This window comes from Oryzias latipes, chromosome 12 (assembly GCF_002234675.1).
Source record: "Oryzias latipes chromosome 12, ASM223467v1".
Classification (NCBI taxonomy): Eukaryota; Metazoa; Chordata; class Actinopteri; order Beloniformes; family Adrianichthyidae; genus Oryzias; species Oryzias latipes.
In genome coordinates, this window is record NC_019870.2 from 29,551,955 (window position 1) to 29,576,915 (window position 24,961).

General features: G+C 41.7%; 1 protein-coding gene across 1 annotated transcript in view; it reads right to left on the reverse strand.

Moving 5' to 3' along the window:
* dcc (DCC netrin 1 receptor) overlaps nucleotides 1-24,961 on the reverse strand; it is a 280,927-nt gene that overhangs the window by 50,330 nt on the left and 205,636 nt on the right. Inside the window, exons 17-23 of the mRNA XM_011482137.3 lie at nucleotides 15,402-15,640; nucleotides 13,102-13,240; nucleotides 10,379-10,486; nucleotides 9,771-9,965; nucleotides 9,660-9,692; nucleotides 4,405-4,470; nucleotides 2,910-3,072 (exon numbers count right to left, since the gene is read on the reverse strand). Of these exons, the coding sequence (XP_011480439.1) occupies nucleotides 2,910-3,072; nucleotides 4,405-4,470; nucleotides 9,660-9,692; nucleotides 9,771-9,965; nucleotides 10,379-10,486; nucleotides 13,102-13,240; nucleotides 15,402-15,640 (943 nt within the window). The remainder of the gene's footprint in view (nucleotides 1-2,909; nucleotides 3,073-4,404; nucleotides 4,471-9,659; nucleotides 9,693-9,770; nucleotides 9,966-10,378; nucleotides 10,487-13,101; nucleotides 13,241-15,401; nucleotides 15,641-24,961) is intronic.

Below are 24,961 nucleotides of genomic sequence, written 5' to 3' on the forward strand. Positions count from 1 at the left end.
AGAGAAGATGGCGCCCAGACATCAATAGCTGGAAAAGGAAATTCGACAAGATTTCATAGTTGTTGCACTTTTAATTTAAACTTTATAGTGTGAATTATGGTTCAGTGTGCAACATGAACTCAAACCGAAGCAAAAACATAAATTGTTGTATTTCTTTCAAAAAGGATTTAAACTAAAGTTTTCTGATATGTAAAACTGTTACACCAGAGATTTAGATCCAGTGTTAACATTCCTTTAACAACCGTAACGTTTCAACCCTTAACGCAATCAACATAGATCAGCATTTTCTGTCACGGAAAAAGCAGCTTTGCACCGGTACGTAACACTTTCTATGCATTTCGCTTTGAAGTGTTACGTACCGGTGCAAAGTGTAAGGAGTTAGGCTCAGATTAAGCAGGCCTTGACAGAGACATTTCCAGAGTTAGAGTTTTAAATCTCAAAGCTGAAAAACAAAAACGTAACTGTTGGGGTCGGTTCTGGACTTCCGGTTCCGGCTAATGATGTCAGGGCTCCATGTTGTTGTCTGCAACCAAGTCCTCTTGTCTCACAGTACAGCGAGAATGTTAACCACTACACTTGGCAGTCCTACTGCACGGCCAATTTAAAATCGGTTTGAGCATCAGCTGCCTTTTCTTCAGAAACCATTGTTCCATTCAGATTGATCTGCACTTTGCTTGCATATATTTATGACAAAAGAACATAAGTGGGATCCTCAGGCAATCGCAGCGCACACCAGACCGCCTGGATCTGTGTGGATGATGGTCAACAATGACAAGAGGAATCAAAGATGGAGCACTGGGCGCGCTGAGAGCTTTGGATGTCAGCTGCTCCACAGCTCAGCAGTAGATGGGGTCTGGAGAGGAGGAGAGGAGTGGACTGCACACAAAAGAAACAACCAAGGTGTGCACTGGGGACATTGGGTAGGAAGGGGAGATTAGAAGGTCACTGGTAATCTCAGCGGAAATGACTAGGATTGCTTTTGAATCAGCCTTTGACTTATGCATAAGAACCAGGATTTCAGAGCTGAAAAACCTTTGCCTCTGTCTTTTTAACATATATATTTCCATTAGATGTGCTTTGTTTCTCGAACAGTGACTGTGATGCTTCATGTTTCACTAATCACAATGCACGTGCCAAATTGATGTAATTGCATCAAATCCTTCCAAAGCTTTCTATATGTTCCACCAGAAAGCTCATATCACATATTATCCAAGGCAGTAATTGATTGTGGAAACTATTTTTTCCTTTGGATTTACATAAACCAGTTAATTACTCATCCACTCATCTTCTAAACCTGTTTTTGTCCCTTTCGGGGTCACAGGGCTGCTGGAGCCTATCCCGACCACTTTGTGGGTGAAAGCAGGGGACACCCTGGACAGGTCGCCAATCTGTGGCAGGGCCAGTTAATAATTCACGTGCAATATGTTTCTGAATGCGTTTTCACATTTGCATGATTTTGCAAGCGTTTAGTAAATCAGTTCTCGAGTGTAGAAACACAAGGTTCTCCTTTAGGTTTTACTCTGATCAACACTGTGAAATGTAATGTTAAGAGCACTCCTGTCATTTGTGACTTAGATGAACAGCCATCCGACTGTTAAAAATGACCCCGATGGAAGTGTCTGACCGAGGAACACCTGAAAGTGTTTGGCTGCATTAAAAACTCCAACGTCCTTCAATGGTCCAAAAAAACAGGCTTGATAGGTTGATTGGTGACTCTGACTGTTGCGGATGTCAGTGTGTGGTTGTGTGTCTTTGCATGGTTTGTGATGGACTGTCAATCCAGGATGGAGGAACCACCCCTTCGTGGCTGGGATAGAATCCAGCAGCCCCAAGACCTCAAAAGGTACTAAGCAAGTTTAGAACTTGGATGCATGTTTTTATTCACGCATGTAACATTAAATAGATTCTCTTCCAAATACCCAATATTAGATATACATGAACTACGTTTTAAATAGACAGAAAAAAAACTAAAGAAAGGATTGCTCTGACACACTGGCCGGTGCTCTTTGATTCTGATGTCCTCCCTGAAGTTTGGTCTGTACTGAAGCCTTCTTCAAAGACAGACAGCCCAAATGTCTGATGAAACTGATGTCAAAACATCAAAGTGTTACTCCAATGCGCCAAAAGAAGAATCTGGAGAAGTAGAAACTTTTTTTCTTCCTTCACATGAGCTCATTTGTAGGCTTGGATGTCTTTGGAGTTCAGTGTGATTCTGAAGAAATCAGCTCTGGTGAGTGATGATGTTTACAGAACTCCATCACTTGGCAGTGTGGCAGTCAGATGTTTGATTTAGAGGAGTTGGATTCTGACAGCCTTTGTGTCTGTGGTGTGTTTATAACAACAAGTCGCGTTTTTTTGCATAGCTTGTCCGGTGGTACAACTTAAACTCAGGTGCCACTTCTCTGTGATGCTTAAGAAATGTATAGGACAAACCACTAGAGGGCGCTGTAGGTGTGTGTGTCAGTATTTGCTACTGGCAGGGATGCAGAGGAAGAAGCACCGCTCAGTCTTATGGTCTGTAGTTGTTCCAAAGCGACACAGAGGATGAAACCTCACATGGATTTAGGGACTTTTAGTGATATGACGAGTTCAGTTGACTTGTTAGTGTGTTCTTTATGCTTCAGTTATCTGAATTATTGTTCACATGTTGAGCTAATATACTAGATTCCTCCTGTGTTTCATGAAGCTAGATAAGCATCATTGTGTTACGGTATGGTTATGATTTGCCTTTCACAATGAAATGTCCGTCCTTGTTCCCACATTTGCTAAATACATTTCTCCCAAAAGTGCGACTTATATATGAGATTTCTTTTTTATTACGCTTTCTTTTATAAAGAAAATAATAAGGAACAAATCATTGTCTTTCCTGTGAAGAACACATCCTCAACATAGATGAACAAAAGTCTTACTTCCTTTGTTGGGCTGAGGAGCGACGGGTGCAGATGAGCGCCACTATGACGACCACGACCACAGCAATGGCGCCCACAGAAACCACAATGATGACCAGCAGATTGCTGTTTTTTTGGGGTGTGACGCTGCTATGAGGTGGGCGCATTTGACCAATGGGGGAATCTGAAATTCACAAAGAGAAGAAGATGAGGAAGTAGTTGATGGGTCTGTTGGTCCAATAAAAAAAAAAGCAACAAAAAAAAGCCATAGAATATCCTGCATTATCCTGGAAAATCTCTTTTGAAAAATTCTTTAAGTTTCAAAAACTCTTTCTCTCTAAAGAATTTAAACATGTTATTTGATTTTTTAGTGTTCTTGTTTTGTAATATAAACCTTACGATACCACATCCTTCTTAATCAGACATATTTTTTTCTGTCATTATTTGGTACTGTCAGCAGAGAGGTGTGCTTGTGTTGACAAGCGCCAACACAAGCCTCCCTGGAGATGGAAAAGAATAAACATGAAGAAGCTCCGCTGAATGTGAGCCAGAAATGAACGCTGCTGCTGAGAAGCTGCTTGGCAGCATGTGAGCTGCGACCCTGCTGAGTCACACTCGGGGAATGACGGACGCCTCAGCACCGAGGCTGGAACGTGACCCCATAAAGAGAGTGAGAGGTGAATCTGCCACGTGACTCATTTGTCAAGTCCACTGAAGCTCTGCCACATAAAGTTGATGCACGGTCAAGATGATCAACAAGACTTTGACCTTCCTGACCTGCTGAAGATGTGGAACAGGGCGGAGGTCACAGAGGACAGATTTATGGTCTGCGCTGGCGGTGAAGGTTGTTAGAGATATTCCGGTCAGACCCTAGTGCTTTATGGTACCCAGTTGTCATTTTGGTAGCCCCTCTGCCCCCTCCCTACGTACTTATCTAGACTTATCTAACTCAGGAGCACAGATTTGTTTTAACCCTGTTAACGGTGCGTGTGACTAAGGCTTTAACCAATTACAAACCTGTCTACAAAGTCTTTAACTTCTTCTGTCTTTTCCATCTAGAAATGCTGTGTTACCAAAAGAAACTGTTCTGTGAGCATTTTCAGGAGGAATACTGACCAAGACAGTGTTGGCCATGCTACTGAAAAACTGGATTTAGCACTGATCATAGAATATTTCTCATTTTTCTACTGCTTTTGTCAGTTAAACTTTGACAGTGATGAAAGACTCACAATGATAAACAATGATTTTTTTAACGTTATAAAAACACTGACAAAAGGACAAAATGTTACTTTCTACTATCTTGATGTAAATGCAAACAGAAAGGAGATCATTTGTAGGTATACATCAGCTTCTAAGGTGGGTAATGTGCTGTACGGAAAAGTCAAACCCAACTGAGAACAAATAAAACAATTAGACAAAACAGCAGGATGTCACAAATACCCAACAGTGAAACAGACGTCTATGCTCTGAACAATAATTGCAAAAACGATGAAACTTTCTGACGTCACTGTGTTACCATTGATGCTGCTCCTGTCAATCGGATTGGTGTCAGATGGCCAGTATGCATGTTCTCCACCTCGTCCTGGAAAATCAGACAGAAAAATATCAGGAATGGAGAAGGAAAAGCTCCCTCTGACCTGTTCAGCAGTTAATGAACACTTTACAATTTGTATTTATTTCCTAAATAATGTGGGGAGCCGGTTTAGCTCGTGCTGGTTTGCGGCGCCTTCCATCCGTGAAACCAGGGTTCGACTTCAGGCTGCTCCCTGTTCCCTTCTCTACCTCTGCCGGTTCCAAGCCCGGTTTGAGAAGGTTGCGTCAGGAAGGGCATCCGGCGTAAAACATTGCCAAATTTACCATGCGACTTGTTCGCTGTGGCGACCCCTGATGGGAGAAGCCGAAAGTGGAAGAAGATTTATTTCCTAAATAATGTCTGATTGGCAGACATTTGTTCTCAAAGTGAAGGTAAGACACATAAAAGGGACATGGAAGAACTGAAGGAAAACATATCAACCTGACATCATTTATTTCCAGTTGTTTTTAGGAAGAGCTTCAGCCACAAACTTAGGAAGCGTCTCATGTTCACATGTTGAATTCAGGAGTTTCACCAAAGGACCCACAACCAGTCGGAGCTGGGATTTCAAAAAGTGGCGGGCCGCTGCTCCACCTCATGGGGAACAACTTCCCCATGTCACAAAAGGGATTTCAGAAGAGTGAGTATGTGTCTGTGCAATTCAAAAACCTTCTGATGATGTCACCTGCTCTTCTAGGCGCCTCTTAAGATCGTTAGGTGGACGTTACATGAATGAATACAACTTTGCTCCCTTAAAAAAGACTAATGAACCCCTGCTGTCAGGCAGCACAGCCAACATGCTGGAACTACTGAAAGCTCTTTGATCCATTTGATATTTCTAACAGGATTCAAACCACTGATGTTTAACCTGTATCGTGTTTTGTATGACATCTAGCGATTTCAGTAAAGATGATTATTTTATGTGGTCCATCAACAGGAACCTTTTATCAGCAAAATGATTAATCAACCAATTACTAAAGCAGACATCCTGGGCTAAAATAAGACGGTTCTGCTTATGAACAACTTGAAGTTTGACTTTAGTTTGACCATGTGACCCCTTGAGGACATTATGACAAAGACAATAACAGGTTAGCGCCAGAAAGAGACAGATTGGAACCAAATAACTGGTTTTATCATATTATGTCTAGGGGTGTCAAATTATTGCGTTAATTAGCTATTTTTTCGGCGCATTAATCTCATTTTCACGTTGGCAGGTTGCTTCTATGAAGTCCATTAATTTCTGATAATGCAAACTTTAAAGGCATTATTCTGCTTATGCTACAGTCCGGGTGAATTCTCCATTCTGATTGGCTGCTGGGCCTGCATTGAAAACTGATTATCCACAAGGATCAAGCACACCTAAAAGAAGTTCCAGTCGCATGGTTTCAATGTTCTGTATCACTGCACTGGCTTCTTTAAAACAAACTTTAGCTTCATCGCCTGTTCATCATCATCTTCAACATATTAACGATGTTGTTTTATTGAACGCACATTGCGGGAGCAACCGTCCGACGTGAAGGCTCCCACCACGTTCGTTATTTTCTCATAATAAACACTTTGTTGGCCATTATCACTTACATGCCACGGCCACTTATGAAAAGGTCGGAACTAAATCAGGTATTAGTACTTTTATGTGATATTTTTAAGATTAATCTGTTTTGCACAAAAAGCGGACGTGTGTTGCGAGATGTTATCATGGCAACGGCTACAGCGCCTGCTGCCATCCTGCACCAACAGAGCGTCATTTCAGAGAAGGTTCACCTCTTAGCGTCTGTTTTTATCCAGATGATGAAGCTAAAGTTTGTTTCAGAGAATCAGAGTGTAAATGGTTCAATTCCTCCTCGTGTCTCCTCTCCTCCTCCTCATCTTCTCATCTTCTGCTGCATCTCCGTCTTCAGAATCATCAAATTCACCAAAGGAAACGATGAAACCTCTCTACTGTCATGCTGCTGTGATGAACTGAGGAATAACGTCTGGCAACAGATGTTTGAGGTATTGATAAGAAGTTCATGGTCAATATTTTATGGACTGCTCAGAAAAATGTTTTTGGGTGTTTTCAATGTGTTTTTGTTTTCTGTTTTGTTTTTAATGAATTGTTTGAGATTGAAAAAAAACCTTAGTGGTGTAAAAGTAAAAGTTGGAAGTCTGTCATAATGAAAAACTTCATGAATTTACTTTCTTAGTTGTAATTTTGATCGTTTATGGAGTCACAATGTCGCAAATTTAAACCAAAAAAAACTCAAAATGAGGCTTTTCACAGCAAATATTAGATCAGGTCCTGATTAATTAATCCCACAAAATAGTCAATGGCATGACAGCACTAATTATATCATCACTCCAGTCAGAAAAACAGCAGCAATCCCAAAAAAATCAAAACCTGCAATAATCTGAGAGAAAATAATCTCCATTCTCTCAAACGTAACGTTTAAATCGCGTCTTTACTACCATTGAAATTTTTTCCATGTTTTCCTGTTTTTCTTTGACAATTTATCTGGAACGATCCCAGTTTCTCCAGAAAGATGCTCAGACTTGGTCCTGCATCATTCCCACTGGAATGCAGCTGAAACACCTTCAGAAGAAAGTGGGAAAACCTTCAGACGGCTTCCACCGAACCAGACCAGCAGCCATGGGATTCTGCTCCTGGATTAGAGTCCTCTTCGTTATTTTAATAGGCTTTTAATATTTATCAGCATCACAATAACTCCTGTCCTCCGCTGGGAACCCTGCATCCCACGTTCCCTGAACTGTTTAATCAGGAATTAAAATATAAATCTAAAAGGTATAAACAATAAATGTATTAAATATAAATGTTCAACAAATATGTTGACGAGGAGACACCCACCAAAGGACCCCCACCCCTGTAACCCCTGAACCACAGACCGTCAACCACCAGCCGTCATTTTCAGCTGTTCAGCAGAAGAACGACCCGTCCTCTTTAAGCTGTAGAGGCTGTTTTAAAACACTCATGGATTTCACATTATGACCCTCACAATGTCCACTGTGGCTCTACGTGGCAGACGAGCTCCAGGCCTGTTTTATTTCATGTTAGTGGCTCACAGCATCAATGCTCTTTTGATGGGTCTGTTCCAGCTAGCATGTTCTTTAACATTATTATTTCAATTTAACATCTACATCTTTAGTGTTTCTTATGTCCAATGTTTAACATTTACATTTAGTCAATACATTTGTTGTTGCACAAATTATTAAAATTTGGTTTTGGTTTACAAATCAAATTTACATTTTAATTTGAAGTATATGGTTAAACATAGAAACATGTATCAGTATTTCAAATGAAGATCTAAACATTATATATACATTTAATATATAGACAAAATATTGATTCTGACTTTAGGATTGAATATTTTGAAGATGTTTTATATTATGTTCACTTAAGCATTAACATGTATATGTTCTAATATTTATAGTTCCTTTTTAACCTTAATGTTCATATAAGAATATTTTATAATATTCAGCTTTAAAGTTTTACATTTATGTTATGATTTGTATTTACCAGTCCATACTTATTTACAATGATAGATGTTTGTACTGCAATGAAAATGTCTCAAATATGAGAAAACTTCAGCAAACTGATCCAATCGTTGGCGTTGAACCTTAACTTTGGGCCATAGATCTCTTAAAAAAAGATTTAAATTCAAACTCTACTTAATTAAAGATAAAATTGAATAACAAAAACAAAAATAAAGAAACAGACTTAAGGCTTAATGACCAATGGCTACTTTTATCTAAACCCTAAAGAAAACAGAACTTTTTTTTCCTGAAAATAAATAACATTTTTTACTTTTTTATCTTAAAAATGAGAAAAGAGGGAAACCTTTGTAAATGTGACTAAGCATGCAGCGATGACACATTTGTTCAAGCTTTCCATGAAAAAAGCTTTGCCTTAATTTTGAATAAATCCTGTTTCATGAGGCATGTCATCAGTGCCGTGCATTTTATGTGGGGTTACAAAAAACTGTGAAAATGTTGTGACTTTTTAGAGAAATGGTCTCAACTTCAGGCTTTTTGTGCTGCAACAATCACGAAAACAAGTCTGCAGGGTTCTGGAGGTTCTGGAGGTTGTGACTGAACTGACGCTTTTGGTTCATGTAAGGACAAGAGGGAGTCGGGATGAATTCATTGTAAAAAGGAAGTCCAAATATCTTTTATTTGCATATTTAAATGTAAAAAAGGTGAGTGCTCCTGGCTCTGAACATTAGTAACACAATCTCAGGTTTCATAAATTAGTGAGATCCATGGAGGCCAGAAAACCCAAAGAAGCCCCTCCCAGAGGAACAAGTTGAAGCAGTAGTTCAGCTTTCTGTGATGTATTATCTGTTTTTGCTCATTCTTTTTGGAGTAATTCAGTGACCCAATCAGTCCTGATGGAAATGAACTGCTTACTTGAAACCTGAACTACACATCTGCTCATGCAGAAACTTTCTGACGTGTCAGAAACCTTTTCTGAATCTGAAATTCAATGAATTAACTGAACTCCTCCAATGCATCAAGCCTCCGTCTCTTTTTACCTGGAAGCTTCCCCATTAAAGGAGATGAGGGACCTTCTTCCAACAATAAAACAATAAAATATTAAAACTGCAGCCTGTCCCCTGAGCTGCTTTGAGATTTCAAAGGTTACTGAGGCAAATTAAATTAAATAAATTAGCTTTTTTTTTTGTTTAACCATGTTACCTCCCTCCTTTTTCTGTTTTGTGAGGTTTATTGATAAAAGCAGGCAGCAGAGTGGTGATTACACCTGGGTTTATTGTCAAAGATGGCAAACCGTTTTCCCTCCTTTCCTCTTTAGTTCGTCTCTTTTATGAAGCCTCTGGGTTTGTTTCTGGGGCTTTTGAACCTGGTCTGCTAAACCTACACCAAACAGTCAATCATCAGATCTTGGAGCGCTTATGAATTACAGAAGATTATGTATGGAGGAGCTGTGTATGCAAACGTCTCTCAAGTATTTTTAATGAATGATTGATCTGGTATTTGGAATAGAGTTTTGGCTCATTTAATTTAAGATCAACAATATATTCACATACACTCACTGGCCGGCAGACCTGTAAGGGTTTGGTGTTGCTCAAAAACACAGATACTGCATTTGATCGCTGGAAGTTGTCAAAAAAAGAATGAAATCAGAGACTGACAAGAAGAAGAACTCTCAGAAACTATCTGACAGAAAGAACTTTGGAAAAGCTGACCTTGATCATTGGCCATCTTGTCTGGATGTTCCACTGAAAATGCAAGTGGGAGACGTTTAAAAGCAACCAGGGTGACAGTGAAACGATCGCTCATCACTCTAACACAGGTACCTTTGGCTGTCCTGAAGTGGATCGGCTCAGACAGAGGCCCAACACCTTTGGCATTTTTGGCCTGAATCCTAAAGTAATAAACTGTGTCCAGGTTCAGATCCACCACCTGGTGAGTCAGCCGGTCCCCGCTGATGGCCTCCATCACCCAGTCGTCTATTGGGATGTTCTTATCCATTGTGTAATACAAGATATAGCCTGAAACCAAGCACAAACGAGGAAAAGCGTAAAACAGTTTTTTAATACCATGTGAAAGAATTGCACATTCCAGACTACAAATGGACAGTTTATCAGGAAAAACAAGTACATTTGTAGAGCTGAACAGTTTGTGATGTACTTGTACCAGAGCCTGCAGGGATTGTTTGATTTGTCCTCTAGGACAACTTGTGCAGAGCTCATTAAAATAGATGCTTTAACATCTGAAACGATCGCCCAGAACATGGAAACAGTGAGAAGGGAACCATTTCCATGTGCATTTAAATTAACATACAAACAATTAAAAGTCTGTGTTCTAACGGAGGTTCTTAATCTGGCATAAAATTAACTAAAGCCTGTTTAATCACTAACGTCAAAATCCCACTGTCTGTTACCTCCGAGGAGCACAGACCCACCTGTGATCCGACCGTTGGCCTCCAGAGGTGGCTGCCAGCTGATGAGAACGGAGCGAGGACGCCCCTCACGGCTGATGACAGTCAAGTCTTTAGGGGCGGAGCTAGGCGCTTTGTTTTGGTGTGAGGAGAAAGGACAAATGTTAGATAGAAATCTGGAGAAAATGTTGGCTGTAATGGATAAAAGGCGAGAGTGCTTTAAGACTTGAAATAAACAGCATTTAAGTCAGATTTAGTCTGGATTTATATTTTAAGGATCAAGCGTGAACATAAATGTGCAGAGGATGCATTTCTACTGCCATGCTTCGCTTCTTCCACCGTACAAAGCAGTCAGTCGTTCTCTTCATCAACCATTACAGTTTTGTTACCGTGGAAACCAGATAGGAGCCAACGGAGCTCAAGATGTCCAGTTTAGTTTAGTCTGTTTAGTTAGTTTAGTATTTTCCCATTGAATTCTATGCATTTATGATCCTTTGATTGTATGTTTACTTTGTAATTACCAGTATGAAGCCCATTGAGACGACTGTTGTTGTGAATTTGGGCTGTACAAATGAAATAAAATTGAATTGAATTCAAACCTGCTTCCTGATAAAAGAGAAGATTTAACGTTTGAATGTTGAGGAGCGAGCTGCCGACGGATGTGGTAACAAGCAACAACCAGCTGTTTAAAGGTCTGTATCGTGTTTTTTTAACCCTTTCAGAGTAAACTATATCTATGTATAGAATAAAAATACATTTTACATTTGTATTACATATTTGATCATATAATAGCAGACTAAAGAATGAATTTTTCAAGGAAATATGAGTTATTTTTGGAGCTAATTTTCAGGCCCGAAAGTAAGACGCCTCTGGCTTTGAGGCCCCGCCTTTTGCTCCATGTGGGTACCGCCCATTTTATGACATCATCCTAAAGCCGGCCTCAGCAGCGTGTCAGCGTTTTGTCCAGGAAAACAAACAACATCCAAACTTTTACAAAGATGGATGTGTAGATTGTTTATATAAAATGAAAGTCGATCCCCGCAAGCTCCACTGAGAAAGTGGGTGTGTCTGTTAGCCTGGGGGCGGGGCTGGTAGTGTGGGTCCTCACTTTGTGATGTCACAATGTGAGGACCCACTCGTTTGGGTGGATTGGGAGGGGCTGGTGCTCAGAGAGCAGGTTTTTAGAGGGAAACTCAGAGATGTGTAAATGGATCAAAATGTCACTTTGGGTTGTTTTTGTGAGGAATAAACATTATAAAACAATTAAAAGCTCCAACCAGTTGATTTTGGATGAACAAGTTGGGAGTAGGAACAGTAGAGTTGATTAAATGAACAAATCTGTCATCTCCAACTTAGTTTCGTGATTCCATACATCTCGGTGCGTAATCGTGAGCAAAGAAACACACCGAATAAAGAAATGTCATCATTTTCAGAAATCCCAGTTTTCCTCTTATGCCCCTTTTTGAGCATAATTATTCTAAATTTTCAACATAAAGCAAGGCGTTCAACTCAAACATCATGACTCCCCCGTTTGCAGGTTTTCTGTGAAAGCATCATTTATCTATGGGATTACTGCAGTCATTGGGTTATCATTAAGAAACAGCTTCTAAGAGAAATACAGTGTTCCACCGTATAATTGTGCATGTTTTTTTCCATACGCTCTGTGTTCTCCATCCTGATTGGCTGTAGATCATCCCAATCAATCTCTGTGCCGTGTCTCCAATACAGAATCTGTTGAGTTTACTAGAAATGTACTTAAATCTTCAATCGCAAGCAGAACTTTGTCTTCATTCTATAATCCTGAACTTATTATCTATATGAAGGATTGAACTTTGAGAGTTTAAACAAGAGAGAGGGGTTTAAACATGCGGATAAAGTGTGTTTGAGCTTTACAGCCTTAAACATCATGTCACCTGTCAGGTTTTTTTAGAACGTATCCCCCCCGGATCAAAAGTCACACCCCCTTTCTTAAAGTTTAAGATGAAAATGCCTGTAGAAGAGCCCAAGCTGTTCATTTTATAGACGACTTCCACAATGGAGGGACAAGCATTTCTTTTAATTTATCCTTTTGCTCTATTTTTTCTCCAAATCTGAATATAATGATCCACTCGGAAATTTCCCGTGTGAAAATTCTTGTCTTTAAAACAGCACAGCTCAGATTTGGTGAAAACCTGCAGTTGCTGCTGGAGGAACGCTCTGAAAGTGAGGTCAGAGTGTGTGGGTAGATCTGCGCAGGAACCGAGTGGACTCCATCTGTTCACTCTGAATGTCAATGTATTCCAGGGGGCCTTGGGGAGCCGGTGGCACGATGCCGTTCACGCTTAATTGGGTAACAAATCCGCCAAACACGATTGTATACATCCTGAAAGTGATACCTTGACATTTTGATTTCAGTCTGCGGTGGGCTTTCATTGTTGCAGACTGTTGTTGTGTTGTTGCAGGGGGGAGTGAAGTTTTGCAGCGACTCTTCGCTGAACCAAGACGTGATTTCTGTCCATTGTTAAAGTCCTTGTTAAAAATAATTGCAGTTCAGGGTGGAGGAAGAGAATAAAGTTCTACAAGTCACTTTTTAAGCAGAACCTGGAGTGTTTACTCTCAAAAGGACATACGAAGAAAACAGATTTCTGGAGATGCTGGACCCCCACTCGAGCACCGGCTCCTCATTATGCTGCTGTTTTTTTCTGTCTTTGCTCCACTAAAAGTCATTACTTGACGCTGCAGCACCGTAGGAGAGGGGAGAACTGTACCTGCTTCATACGTCGTGGCGTGTGCCGTCATACTCCAGGTGCTGGACTTTCGACCTTTGGTTACCATGACAGCAAACTCATACATGGTGTTTGGTTTCAGGCCAGTGATGGTGTGGCTCAGAGCAGTGGTGTCTGCAGACTGAAAACACATTTGTGCAAATTCAAATCAATTCAATTTCTGTGCTTTCACTTCAGCAGCTGACTCAAAACATTCTAATCCCAGATTGAAGGTAAACGTTCTTATTTCGTCTGCACACCTGCTCTCTAGCTCAGCTTGCCAATTTCTTGTATTTTTTCACTTTAAAAATTGATTTTCTTTTGAATATTACTGGCTTTCACAGACTAGAACAGCGGCATTCTTCTTTTCTTTCTTTTTAATTAATGTGACTCAGAAAATTCCTCCCTTTCAGCCTGAGACTGAGGAAATGACACCTCCCTGGTGACCGACCCGGCTGTTTATAAAACTGAGCAGAGTGGGTGTATTTGCAGAACTTTTCTTTTATTACATTTCTGTGTTCACTTCCAGGGACTGAAAGACTAAAAAGTCTCCTTGAGAAACCTGACTTACATGGCAGGAAAAGTCATCAGATTCATTGAGTAGAACGGCCCGTGTGAACCAGAGAAGTGCTTTCTTTCATCTGAGAAGGATTTTAAATATTTTGTACATTTTAATTATAATTTCTTGTGGTTTTGTCAGAACGACCCAGAACTCCTGACTCTTTGTAAATCGCCTCGATTCTTCACGAGTCCAGTAATAGTGGCAACGCCAAGACACTCCTCTCGTTAGGAGGATCCTTGCACACCTTACCCTGCTTAAAGTTATATTCTTAACGTGACTTTTATAAATAGTGCTTTTGAATGAACAAGTTATACATTTTGGTAGTTAAAGATCGTGTCACACGTACATTTTCTACTTTTTCCACGGATGACATTTCGGTTTTCCGTGATACGTAAGGGTTAATGGCAGACGAAGTGTGCATTATCAGAAATGAACGCACGACGTGGAAGCCTGAGCCGTCCCACGCGAAGCAGAGGTCCGGGTGAATACTCAATTCTGATTGGCTGCCAGGCGTGGATTGAATAGTGATAATGCACAGTGATAACCGCACGCCTAAAAAAGTAGTTATTTAATAGCGTAAATGTTCTGCATCACTGTGCCGGCTTCTTTAGAACAAACCCTTCATCATCTGGACAAAAACAAGCGGTAGGAGGAGAACTTTCTCTCTGAACTGATGCTTTATTTAACCCATCGAGACCATCAGCATAGATATAGCTTTCCTTTGACGCTGCAGTCGAGGTCGGTGTTGGCTCAGCCGGCTAAGCGGCGCGGCACAACGTAAAAATTAGTCCAGACCGAAAAATACTAAAAACTGATTGATTATCTATTTCTTTTGTAAGTGACCATGAAATAAGTGGGATAATGGCGTTCCAAGTGTGCATTGTCAGAATTTAATTCACTTCGAGGGAGCAACCGTTCTCTGCTCCGCATCGGATGGTTCAAGCTTCCACGGCGTGCGTTAGTTTCTGATAATGCACACTGCGTAACCCTTACTTACTATGTAAAACTTACGCAGTTGCGAGATGCATACACAAATTGGTATCTTTCCACGACTGTTGCACGCATGAACCACCAATGTATAACTAAAATATCGCGTATACGGCACATGTATCATGTTAAGATTACTAAACTGACCTACAAATAACTAATAAATTGCATATAAACGGCACAATAGTCACACATCATGTTCTAGGTTGGTTTACGTGTTCTTTTATGGTTTATTTGTACTTCTTCCATGGATTTAACGTAGTTCATTCATTTTACATCTGTGAAAATTGCATGTAAGACCACAGCTTTCTGCCTTTTTCAACGTATATTCACATGTGACCAATTTGATCTGTGCTATCTGCACTAAATCGACGTGGCGGATGTGTGACGTGGCCTTAACAACACAGTCTTTTTCTGAGATTACACTGAACCGAATAAACGCGTTAATGGAAGTCATGAGTGCTGTAGATGAAGATAATTCAATTGTTGGCAGTCAGGAGTTGCTTAGTTTTGTTCAAGTTCCACTTTCAACTGGCAAATTAGCACCATAATAGGTATTTCATTAATCAAGCCCTTAAGCATTCAGACATAATGCATATATGCAGAGTTGTTCAGACATATACATATGTCTAAGGGATTTTATTTCTGCTGCTACACTAAAGTGTTTTTTCCGTAGGTTACATCATAAAGTAGTTTGGCCTAAAACATTATTTTTGCATAGTTACGGTCAAGAATCCTCAGTTCAGGTTCCTACCTTGTACTTCCCACTTGTAGAGTAGCTGCTCTTCCACTTGACAGAGTAATACCGGACCTCAGAGGATTTCTGGTTCTTCGTCATGGAGTTGTCGGCCCACGACATCCGCACAGAGTCCGAGGACAGAGCTACAGCTTGGACCCCGACAGGAGGGATCATGGGAGTGCTGGTGTCTGGCATGGGAGTGGGGTATTTATCAAAGAGGTGGAAGAGGTCATCTTCCAATGGGTCTATGGGGTCTGACGTGAGGCGGGTAACATTAACCAAGATGTGGAACAATGGTAACATAAAAAATACAATAAACAAGCAGTTTAGCGATTAAGAAATGAGGAATGGAAGAAATTGTAAAGGATAAAAAAGATTCAAGTTTGGAATTGCCATGCAACAAAGAAGGGAGAAGGAGGGAGAATGGTGATGAAATGAAAAACAGGAGAAAGAGGAGAAAAGACAAAGAGTAAAAAGAAGTGCAGGTCAGAGCCGTTATTCTACACAGGGATTGGAGCCACATGAAGCTCACACAGCCAAAGCTTTGGAGAAAAAAGATTTCACTGACAGAACTATGCCAAGTCAAGTTTTCTTTTCAGGAAGTTCAACGTTTCCTGTTTACTTGGATACTCTAGAAGAGATGAGGGCTGTGTGGGGGTCAGTGGCCCCAGCCATTGAGACAGCACATGCTGCTTTCAGGTGCATTCAGAAGTATAACAAACATCACCATGTGTTACAAATGTTCGTGTTTGGCTGAAGGAGCACCTGGAGGCAGCAGAAGACACACAGAAAGAACATGTACACTAAAGGTTTCGGATGCAGACTTTACGCCTCCAGATCTAACGGAAGCAGAAACAAAGACGGGAGGATGTACAGAGAGAGGCAAACTCGGCTTTTTTTTAATTTTTTTTTTTTATTTTTTTACAGTTTAAAGACATTTATTCAATTTAAATCTTTCAAAGTGCCAGTATTTTCATTCAAACATTCAAACTCGGCTTTTTAAGATGCTAACTTTGTTTTCTGGTCCACGGCAAGTCAATGGTGGTGTTTATTATTGTACAATTAGATAATAAAGGAATAAAGGAGGTAAACAATGTGCTTTTCAATGCCGGAACATGTTTATGACCTTTAGATTGCTAAAATGTTATTCACTGAGCTCATTAGAGTGGACAGATATTTTTAAGATCTACGACCTTCATTTAGGCATATTTTGTAAATGATGACGCTGTTAGAATTAGACTGACAGATAAAGAAAGCAGTGAAGGTGAAGCCCTGATCAATGCTGTATTTAAGGTTCGTGTTTCACATGTGCAGAACTGACTTTACTAAAACCAACAACAGTTGCATTCACAGATCAGTTTCTGCAGCACAAATTTCTAGATTATCCTGCAAAAGATGTTTTTTGCCTGACTTGTGTTTTAACTAGGGACGTCCCCATCAGGTATTTCATTTGGGTTAAATTTGGGTTAATGACATCACTGATCTCCAGGAGTACACAGAGACTGTCACATCCTACATGAGGAAGTGCATGGACGATGTCACAGTCACCAAAACCATCACCCTTCGAGCCAACCAAAAGCCATGGCTGACAGGAGACGTCCACAGACTCTGCAGGGAACGGAATGCTGCCTTCAGAGCTGGGAATGAAGCTGGTCTGAGAACAGCCAGGGCCAACCTGTCACGAGGCATCAGGGTGGCCAAGAGGGAGCACTCCAGGAAGGTGGCTGACCGATTCAGCGACAGTGGTGACACCAGGAACCTGTGGCGGGGCATCCAGACCATCACGGATTACAAGCCCGCCCCACAGGCCTGCGACTACTCTACCCCTCTGCTGGACCAGCTAAATACCTTCTTTGCCCGCTTTGAGGCAGACAACAGCATCCCGGCACAGAAGACTCCTCCCCCTCCCAGTGACCTAGTGCTGATGCTATCACGTGACAGCGTGAGGCGCTCACTGGGAAGGATTAAGCCACAGAGAGCCCCAGGACCTGACAACATTCCTGGCTGTGTCCTGAGGAACTGTGCTGATGAGCTGACAGATGTCATCACCGACATCTTCAACCTCTCACTGAGCCAGGCTGTTGTCCCCTCATGCTTCAAAGCCACCACCATCATCCCGGTCCCAAAGAAGTCCTCTCCCTCCTGCTACAATGACTACCGCCCGATCGCTCTCACCCCCATTCTCATGAAGTGCTTTGAGCGGCTGGTCATGCAGCACATCAAGTCTACCCTCCCCCCCACTCTGGACCCCTACCAGTTTGCATATCGGTCAAACCGTTCGACCGATGATGCCATCTCAACAGCCCTCCACTCAGCCCTCACTCACCTGGAAACAAAAGACTCTCATGTCAGAATGCTATTCATTGACTTCAGCTCCGCCTTCAATACAGTCATCCCCCAGCAGCTCATCCACAAGCTAGACCAGCTAGGACTCAACACCTCCCTGTGTAACTGGCTGCTGGACTTTCTGACAGGGAGACCACAGCAGTTCATGTCTGCAGCATCATGCAGACCTTCTACAGGGGGGCCATCGAGAGCATCCTGACCAGCTGCATCACCGTGTGGTACGGAGCCTGCAACGCGTCCTGCCGGAAGACTCTGCAGCACATTGTGAGAACAGCTGAGAAGATCGTTGGTGTCCCTCTTGCTGGCCTCTCAGACATTTACTGCTCCCGCCTCACCCGCAAAGCCATCAGGATTGCAGGGGACCCCTCACACCCATCCCAGAGACACTTCAACCTGCTGCCATCAGGGAGGAGGCTGCAAAGTCTGCAGGCCAGAACCAGCAGACTAAAAGACAGTTTCCTCCATCAGGCGATAAGGACACTCAACTCCCTCCCTGCCCTCCCCCCTCTGGCCCCTCCACTCCGTCCTACAAGCCCACACTGAAAACTTTCACAACAGTTCAGACCACCACCTTCACCAAAGACTGCCGTCACTAACTCATCCACTTACTGTTCTCAGCACTGTTGTCACTTTAAACTGCCACTTTAACCATCTCATTGCTCTCTGCACTGTTTAGACTACTGTTATTCTTCTTATTATTGCTGTCTTTTTATCTATTTTTTAAGTCGTTTATTTATTTATTTTTCATATGCTGCTTGCACTGTGGGGTGAGAGGAAAGCAATTTCATCTGTGCTGTATGTCTTTATGGATGCAGTACATTTGACAATAAAGCCGACTTTGACTTTGACTTTGACTTTGAAGTATCCGTCGATACCATGTCCCGATGCTCATCCAATACTTTTGTAACACATTTAAAAATTTGAACCAACTTAATAAACAGATCCAGTTTTTTCCCCCTAAGTTTCTTTTATCCACCTTCCATAACCATTTAGCACTCAAAAAGAGCACTTCTGTAAAGTAGCTTCAACAATCAAGTTAGATTAGTGCAACTATGTCAATTAGTAAAGAAAAGTGAACTATTACCTGGTAAGAGCAGGTGATACATGTGAGAAAGTTTGGTGACTGTAGCTTTAGTATCTGCAGAACTATTTTTGATCAGTCCATTTTTTATCATGGAGATCTGATTCATATCTCTATCAAAAACTATAAAAATTAATGATGACACTCTTTTAAAACTGTTTCATATGATAATGAATATTAATGACTAGCTCATTTCATGAAACAATATATATATAAATATTTTCAGAGAATGTGGAATTCATATTTAACCTGTTGAGACCAGCAGTCCACATGTCTGAATATCCCATTTGGGGTTTTATTACAGCAGCAGGTGATTCTGCTTAGCTGGCGCTCTGTCAAAGACAAACATAGAATCAGATCTCCACGGGTTGAATCCCTTTCTCCTGCAGCAGCGTCCCACCGCGCCGGTGTGTCGGCAGCACGCAGAGCGCCATTCTTTTTGAAAACAACCAGATTTTTTTTCTGTTAAAATGCCTTTGTAGGTGGTTGTTTGTGTTAACCCAATAGAGACACTTGAAATATTTCAAAAAACAGTTATTGATCTGAAAGTCCAAATCTGAGCTAGCTTAGCTCAGCCACACTGTTTTTGTGCGCCTCCTGCTCAAAGTAGCGGCACAATAAAATGTGGTGATCCGTTCATAATCTGCAGACTTCTAATATGGTATTTATCTGGAACAATAAGTCTGAAATATAAAGCGCTGATCATGATAAGACTAAAGTAAATGTCCGATCCTTGATTGGGCTACAACATCCGATTTTGACCAAGTCATAAACCGCGTGTTCAGGTTCGATTTCCGATGACTTGATTGGATCCGGACATCCTTAGGCTATGTCCGAATTTCCTCCCTTCTCCCTAACTACAAAAAAAACAATAGAGTTCTGGTGCCCTGTATTTTATCAGCGATTTGGACAACACGCTCAGTCCTGTTTCTGTTTTTTTCAACACCAAATATGATGTCACTGATTGTGAAAATATAATCAATGAGAGTTCTGGGAAATTTTGGCATTATAGCTTCGGACAGGCACTTTGTCGTGCACTAGTGAATAATGAAGGATATCTGACACAGCTCTACTTTTAATGTGGGCAAAATGTGGCGTTTTCTTACATTTGATACTTCACATAAGAACCAAACTGACAGAACGTTAGATTTTTATAAATAAAAATGCTAAATGAAAGGAGAAAAAATCTTTTCCACAGTAAAGATTCCTAACAAATCAATTTAGTTGAGGTTAAGAAGCATCGTGCAAAATTATTCAAACACCAAGGCAGCCCACTTTCATTTAGCAGCTAAAATGTGCCAGCTAGACTCAACGGTTTAAGCTACTGACTCGCCTGCTGGCCATGGCGTTCAGCTCAAGGGAAAATTATTGGAAAAGATAAAGAAAAACCTTTTGTGTTTTGTATGCAGTGTACTGAAGTGCTGAGAGAATCAACAGTGGCATCTAATGTGTTGTGTTTGAAGAGAAATGTACAGCTGGAGGCCAACAAAGAGAGTGAGACAGAAAGAGATTGATGAGGGAGGTGTTTGGGGCTGTGAGGCGAGCTGCAGCAGACAGCGTTGTGGTTAAACTGGTCGCCCAGCATCCCAATAAAGCTCCTGTTGAACAGAATACTAATGCGCGTCTAGTCTAGCAAGCTTCTTTCCAATTGCACACCGTGTGTACTTCCATCACTCATTGCACATCTTTTTTCCATATCCTCACTTTTGGCCATCAATCCCACCTTTTTCATTTGTTATTCTTTCATTCTGACATCACAGCATCATCTCGTCTTTTGACCCAAGCCTACGTTTCCAGTCTCTGTTCTTTGCTTCTCCATCTGAGTGCAGCCAGTGTTTTCTTCTCAAGTTCCTCTACATCTTTCTCCTGCTGTTCTGTCCTCCTCTATCCTTTCCTTCCAACTCTCATCCCCTCTCCATCACGTCCCCCACCCCACCCAACTCTCTGCGGTCCTCAAGTCATTGATTAAGTGGTGGTTTGGCGGCTGGCTGGGGATCCGTTTTGCCTCTGCAGTGTGGGGGCGGCGAGGCGAGGACAAGGCAGTATATTAACAAGGATCCCACTCTTAATGAGCCGTTTTTTAAAGCTCTCATAAAAAGCTCTCCAGCAGGCTGCTGCCATCGTAGGACGGCTAGTGTGCGCGTGTGCATGCGTGTCTGTGTGTGCTGTCGCCGCTCAACCTGGTTGAAACAGCCTGAGTTTGAGTTTCTGCCCTCTGGATCAGCTCACTGTCTTATTGCATTTCCATGATAGACTGTTGGTTTTGGGTTTTATTCCTACATCAGTCAACTGATCTTTGAAAAATTGCAGGAGTCTCCATGTAGAACAACTTGTGTGACACAGGAACCTTTCTCTACACAGTTTGGGTCAGAGGACTTTGGGCTGAATGACCACATTCTGAACAGAACCAAACGGCAAAGTAACGTGTTTTACATCAAACCCTGATTTTGGGGTTGCCTTGTATTTTTGACTTTTTAGCAGTATTCAGGATCCCATAAGACTGATTTCCACTCGTCTGTCTGCAGTGTGACTCCGTTGCGTTGCACTGACGCAAAAAACTAGAACATTCATTGATAAATTGGAATCTTTACTTCGCCTCAATCACGACTGCGTCTCATATCCGGTCTCTTTGCAACACAAACTTTACGCAGGAGTTGTATTTCCAGTCTGTTGACACGTCAATGTCACTGAAATCGGTAACAGGTCCAGGTTTAAAAAAAAAAACACTTCTTTTGTACTTTCAAAATAAAACTTGATCAAATTCTAATTTCTATTTAAGGTGACGTGCCTACCTCACTAACGCATGTTAACTGCAGACAACACCGGTGTCCATTTTTGTCATGGACAACAAACTTTTAGCACAAAGGCATCAATTATGACCCAAAATGTGAATTTTACAAGGGCTCGGTGAGCAAGGAGACGACTTGGGGCGGCAGTGCTTAAGTCTTGGGCGAGTGAAGAGAGCGCGACGAACTAGACATGGGGTGGCAGGACTAATCACTCCTCGGGGAGCCAGAGAGGAGGGGGAACGGATCGGAGACGCAACGGAGACATCACTAAGGTTGGCTCTGAAAGAAATGTCATGCTTACTTTAATTTCTTTCTCCATAGTTTTAAGTTCCAGTGGAGAGTTTTAGTTTATGAGCTGTTTAGACATGGACGCCTTTGAGTAGTTCAGGTCACGTATGTTACTGACCTCGTTCTGAAATATGTTGGACGCATTTTCCACAATGGATAGCATGTGAGATGTTTGAGTCTCACTGTTCAAGGTGTGAATTGCTGTGAAAATATCTGGGGAGGAGATTCGAGACCACATTGAAAGTGTTTGATAGGTGACACCTGAGGACAGCCCAGTTTTACCGTTTAACACAGACGCCATCTTCGCAAACAGCCGTTTCATCAATCACAGGGATAAGGCTAAGCTAAAATGGCACACCTTGTCCCTTAAATTCAGGTCTGTGGCTTGGACTTGACCTGGAAAGCTGGGTTTCCTGTGAACCCTGAGTTGTTAAAGATGTTTACCTTCATCCTCACAAAAAGGTCTGTCACTCAGCGCAGCAACATGTACAACAACATTCCATCTTATAAAAAGTTTGACTAAGGCAATCATTCGTTGCGACGTTTGTTGCTTTTTCTCAGCATTACTTGCCTAAAAAAAGATAACATTGTTTTAAGGAAGGAGGCTGAAGCCCAGCAGAGAGCAGATCTGTGATTTAGGCTGTTTTTGCACATTTGTCTTGATGCTTCTGTGACCTGTTGATCTCCATAACTGTGTAGTGTTTTGAGGAAGAATAAGTAGATACCCCTGCTCAGAGTATAATGAGGGTTCCCTTTAATGGTATTTTGTAAGTTTACATAAACATCCATCCACTCATTCATCTACTGTATCGCTTTTGGAGTCGCAGTGTTGCTGGAGCCTATCCTACTATTGAGAGAAAGTGGGGTACAGCCTGGACCGGTTGTTAGTCTTTTTCAGGGCCACACAATCACACACATTCCTACAAAGAGACCCTTTAGAATCATCAGTGGACCTATAAAGCCTGTTTTTTGGACTGTGGGAGGAGAAAAACCCACACAGAAAGAACCCAGCTGGGATTTGAACCAGGACCTTCTCGCTGTGAGACAAGGGAAAGGTCCCAAGAACTGCTGCACCCTGGAGCTCCTAACATAAACATTTACCCCTAAATGGTTTTTCAGGTTTTATTGTCAGCTCATCTGCTCTGTCTTGTCTGTTTTCTTGCTCTCCGGGTTTTGTCATGTTTGTTTTTTGAACTTTTCTGCCAATAGGCCGGGTCTCTCGGGTCCCACAGTACCAGCTCCTGACATCCGGGTGACACCCTTCCTCTCCAGAGCCAGTTCTGAAATGTTGACACGTGTTTTCAGGACTTCTGGAATAGATTTTTGTCATGCCCTTTCTTCTGGCAGAAAAATACTTTTAATTAGCTGCAGCTCGTTCAAAAGTTGGCTGCAAGCCTCTTAACCAGGACCAGAAAGTAGTCAGCTTTAAGATGGACTTCAAGATTCTTTTTTCAGTTTATAAATATCTTAATGGAGTTGGACCTGCTTTTAGTTTATGATCCTCCCACAGCCCTTAGGTCCTCAGGTGCAGCTCTAACGTGGTTCCCTTAGAAAGTGTCACAGCAGTGCGTGACGCGTAACGAGACACAGAAAAGCGTGTAAAACGTGTTATCAGCTGTTCTAAAATAAACGTTCTAACAATTCAACAGTTGGACTCTTTTTTTCCTCTTTGATAACACGACAATCGTTGCTTTAAATTTGACCTTGTGAGCCGTTTTGACTGGTTAGATCACGTGACCACCGACTATGTGGGCGTTTTGGTTCAGTTGTTCTGCTCCAAGAACGGAAGCTGAGTACGATTGGAAACCAACCGAGACCACCTCCAAAGATGGTTTCTGGTCCCGGACCAGGGTCTGCTTGGGTGTATGAGACTCAAACATACTAGTTCACTTAAAGTGGATCAAATATGTCCAGTCTGAATATACCCGAGGAGAACTGGACTGAGTGGCTGTGACGTCACCCGTAATGTGCCTTCCTTCCAGCTCCAGCAAAAAAGAATTTCATTCAGTCGCCATTTTTGTGCCATTGATGGGTCCTGAGTCAACGTTTCTATGGCAACTACCTTCACCAATCAGGAGTGAGCTTGTTAGAAGTCCACACCTTCCATTGAAAGCAAACTGAGGAGAATCTGTCAATCAAACATTTCCAACATTCGTGGAGGGGCCCAGAAGGCACCACATGCTTTCACTGAGGCATCTGATTGGGCAGTTTATAACTTAAATATCTTGCAACGATATATGTATTTATACTGTACACATATTTTACGATGAAAAAAGGATTATCAAGAAGATGTTAAAAAGGTATCAGATCCAGAACGGTTCTTCTGACCAATAGAATGACTGAAGAACAGCTGGTCATTCTCTATAGACGTCTACGGGATTCTGGCTTCTTGGAGCCACTTCCTGGAACGCCAGGGGGGAGGGGCTACTCTGTCCAGGTCTCTTAAACAGTAAATGGGTAGCTCACAGCATCAGTGACATTATTGTCACACTTACTCTTGCTGTAAATGTTTCTTCATTTTAAAATATTAAAAACTTCAAAAGCATTTCACATTTCTGTGACAGACATCACCAAAGTAAACATAATAATGTGAACAACAGACGCTTTTAAAAAACGAACCTACCACACTAGAAATGTCACTGACTATGTTAACTCCAACCCTGGATATAAAATAAAACATCATACACTGCGTTTAAATTCAGCCGTTATAGACCTTAGATCTATGCTCTTAACGGTGAGTTCCATCTGCATCTATACTTGAACAAAGGCCAGCGTCTGTGTTTCTTCACCGTCCCCCTGCTCCCATCTCCCCTCCTCTGTTGTCCTGGCCTTTCGCTCGATGGTCCGTCTTATGGTCCGCGTTCATTTCTCTGTCCCTGTTGCTCTTCCCACACGTTATTTTCACGTCTGTCACATCCCTCTCTCTGTTTCTTCTTACAGTGTTGGCTTTTACTCTGCATGTCTGACCACATCAGCCCTCTACTTTTCACGGCCTGCTCTGTCACCTCGTCGTATCTCACACAGCTCTTCCAATTCAAAGGGAAATTGGAAGCATGATCAAATTTAGACAG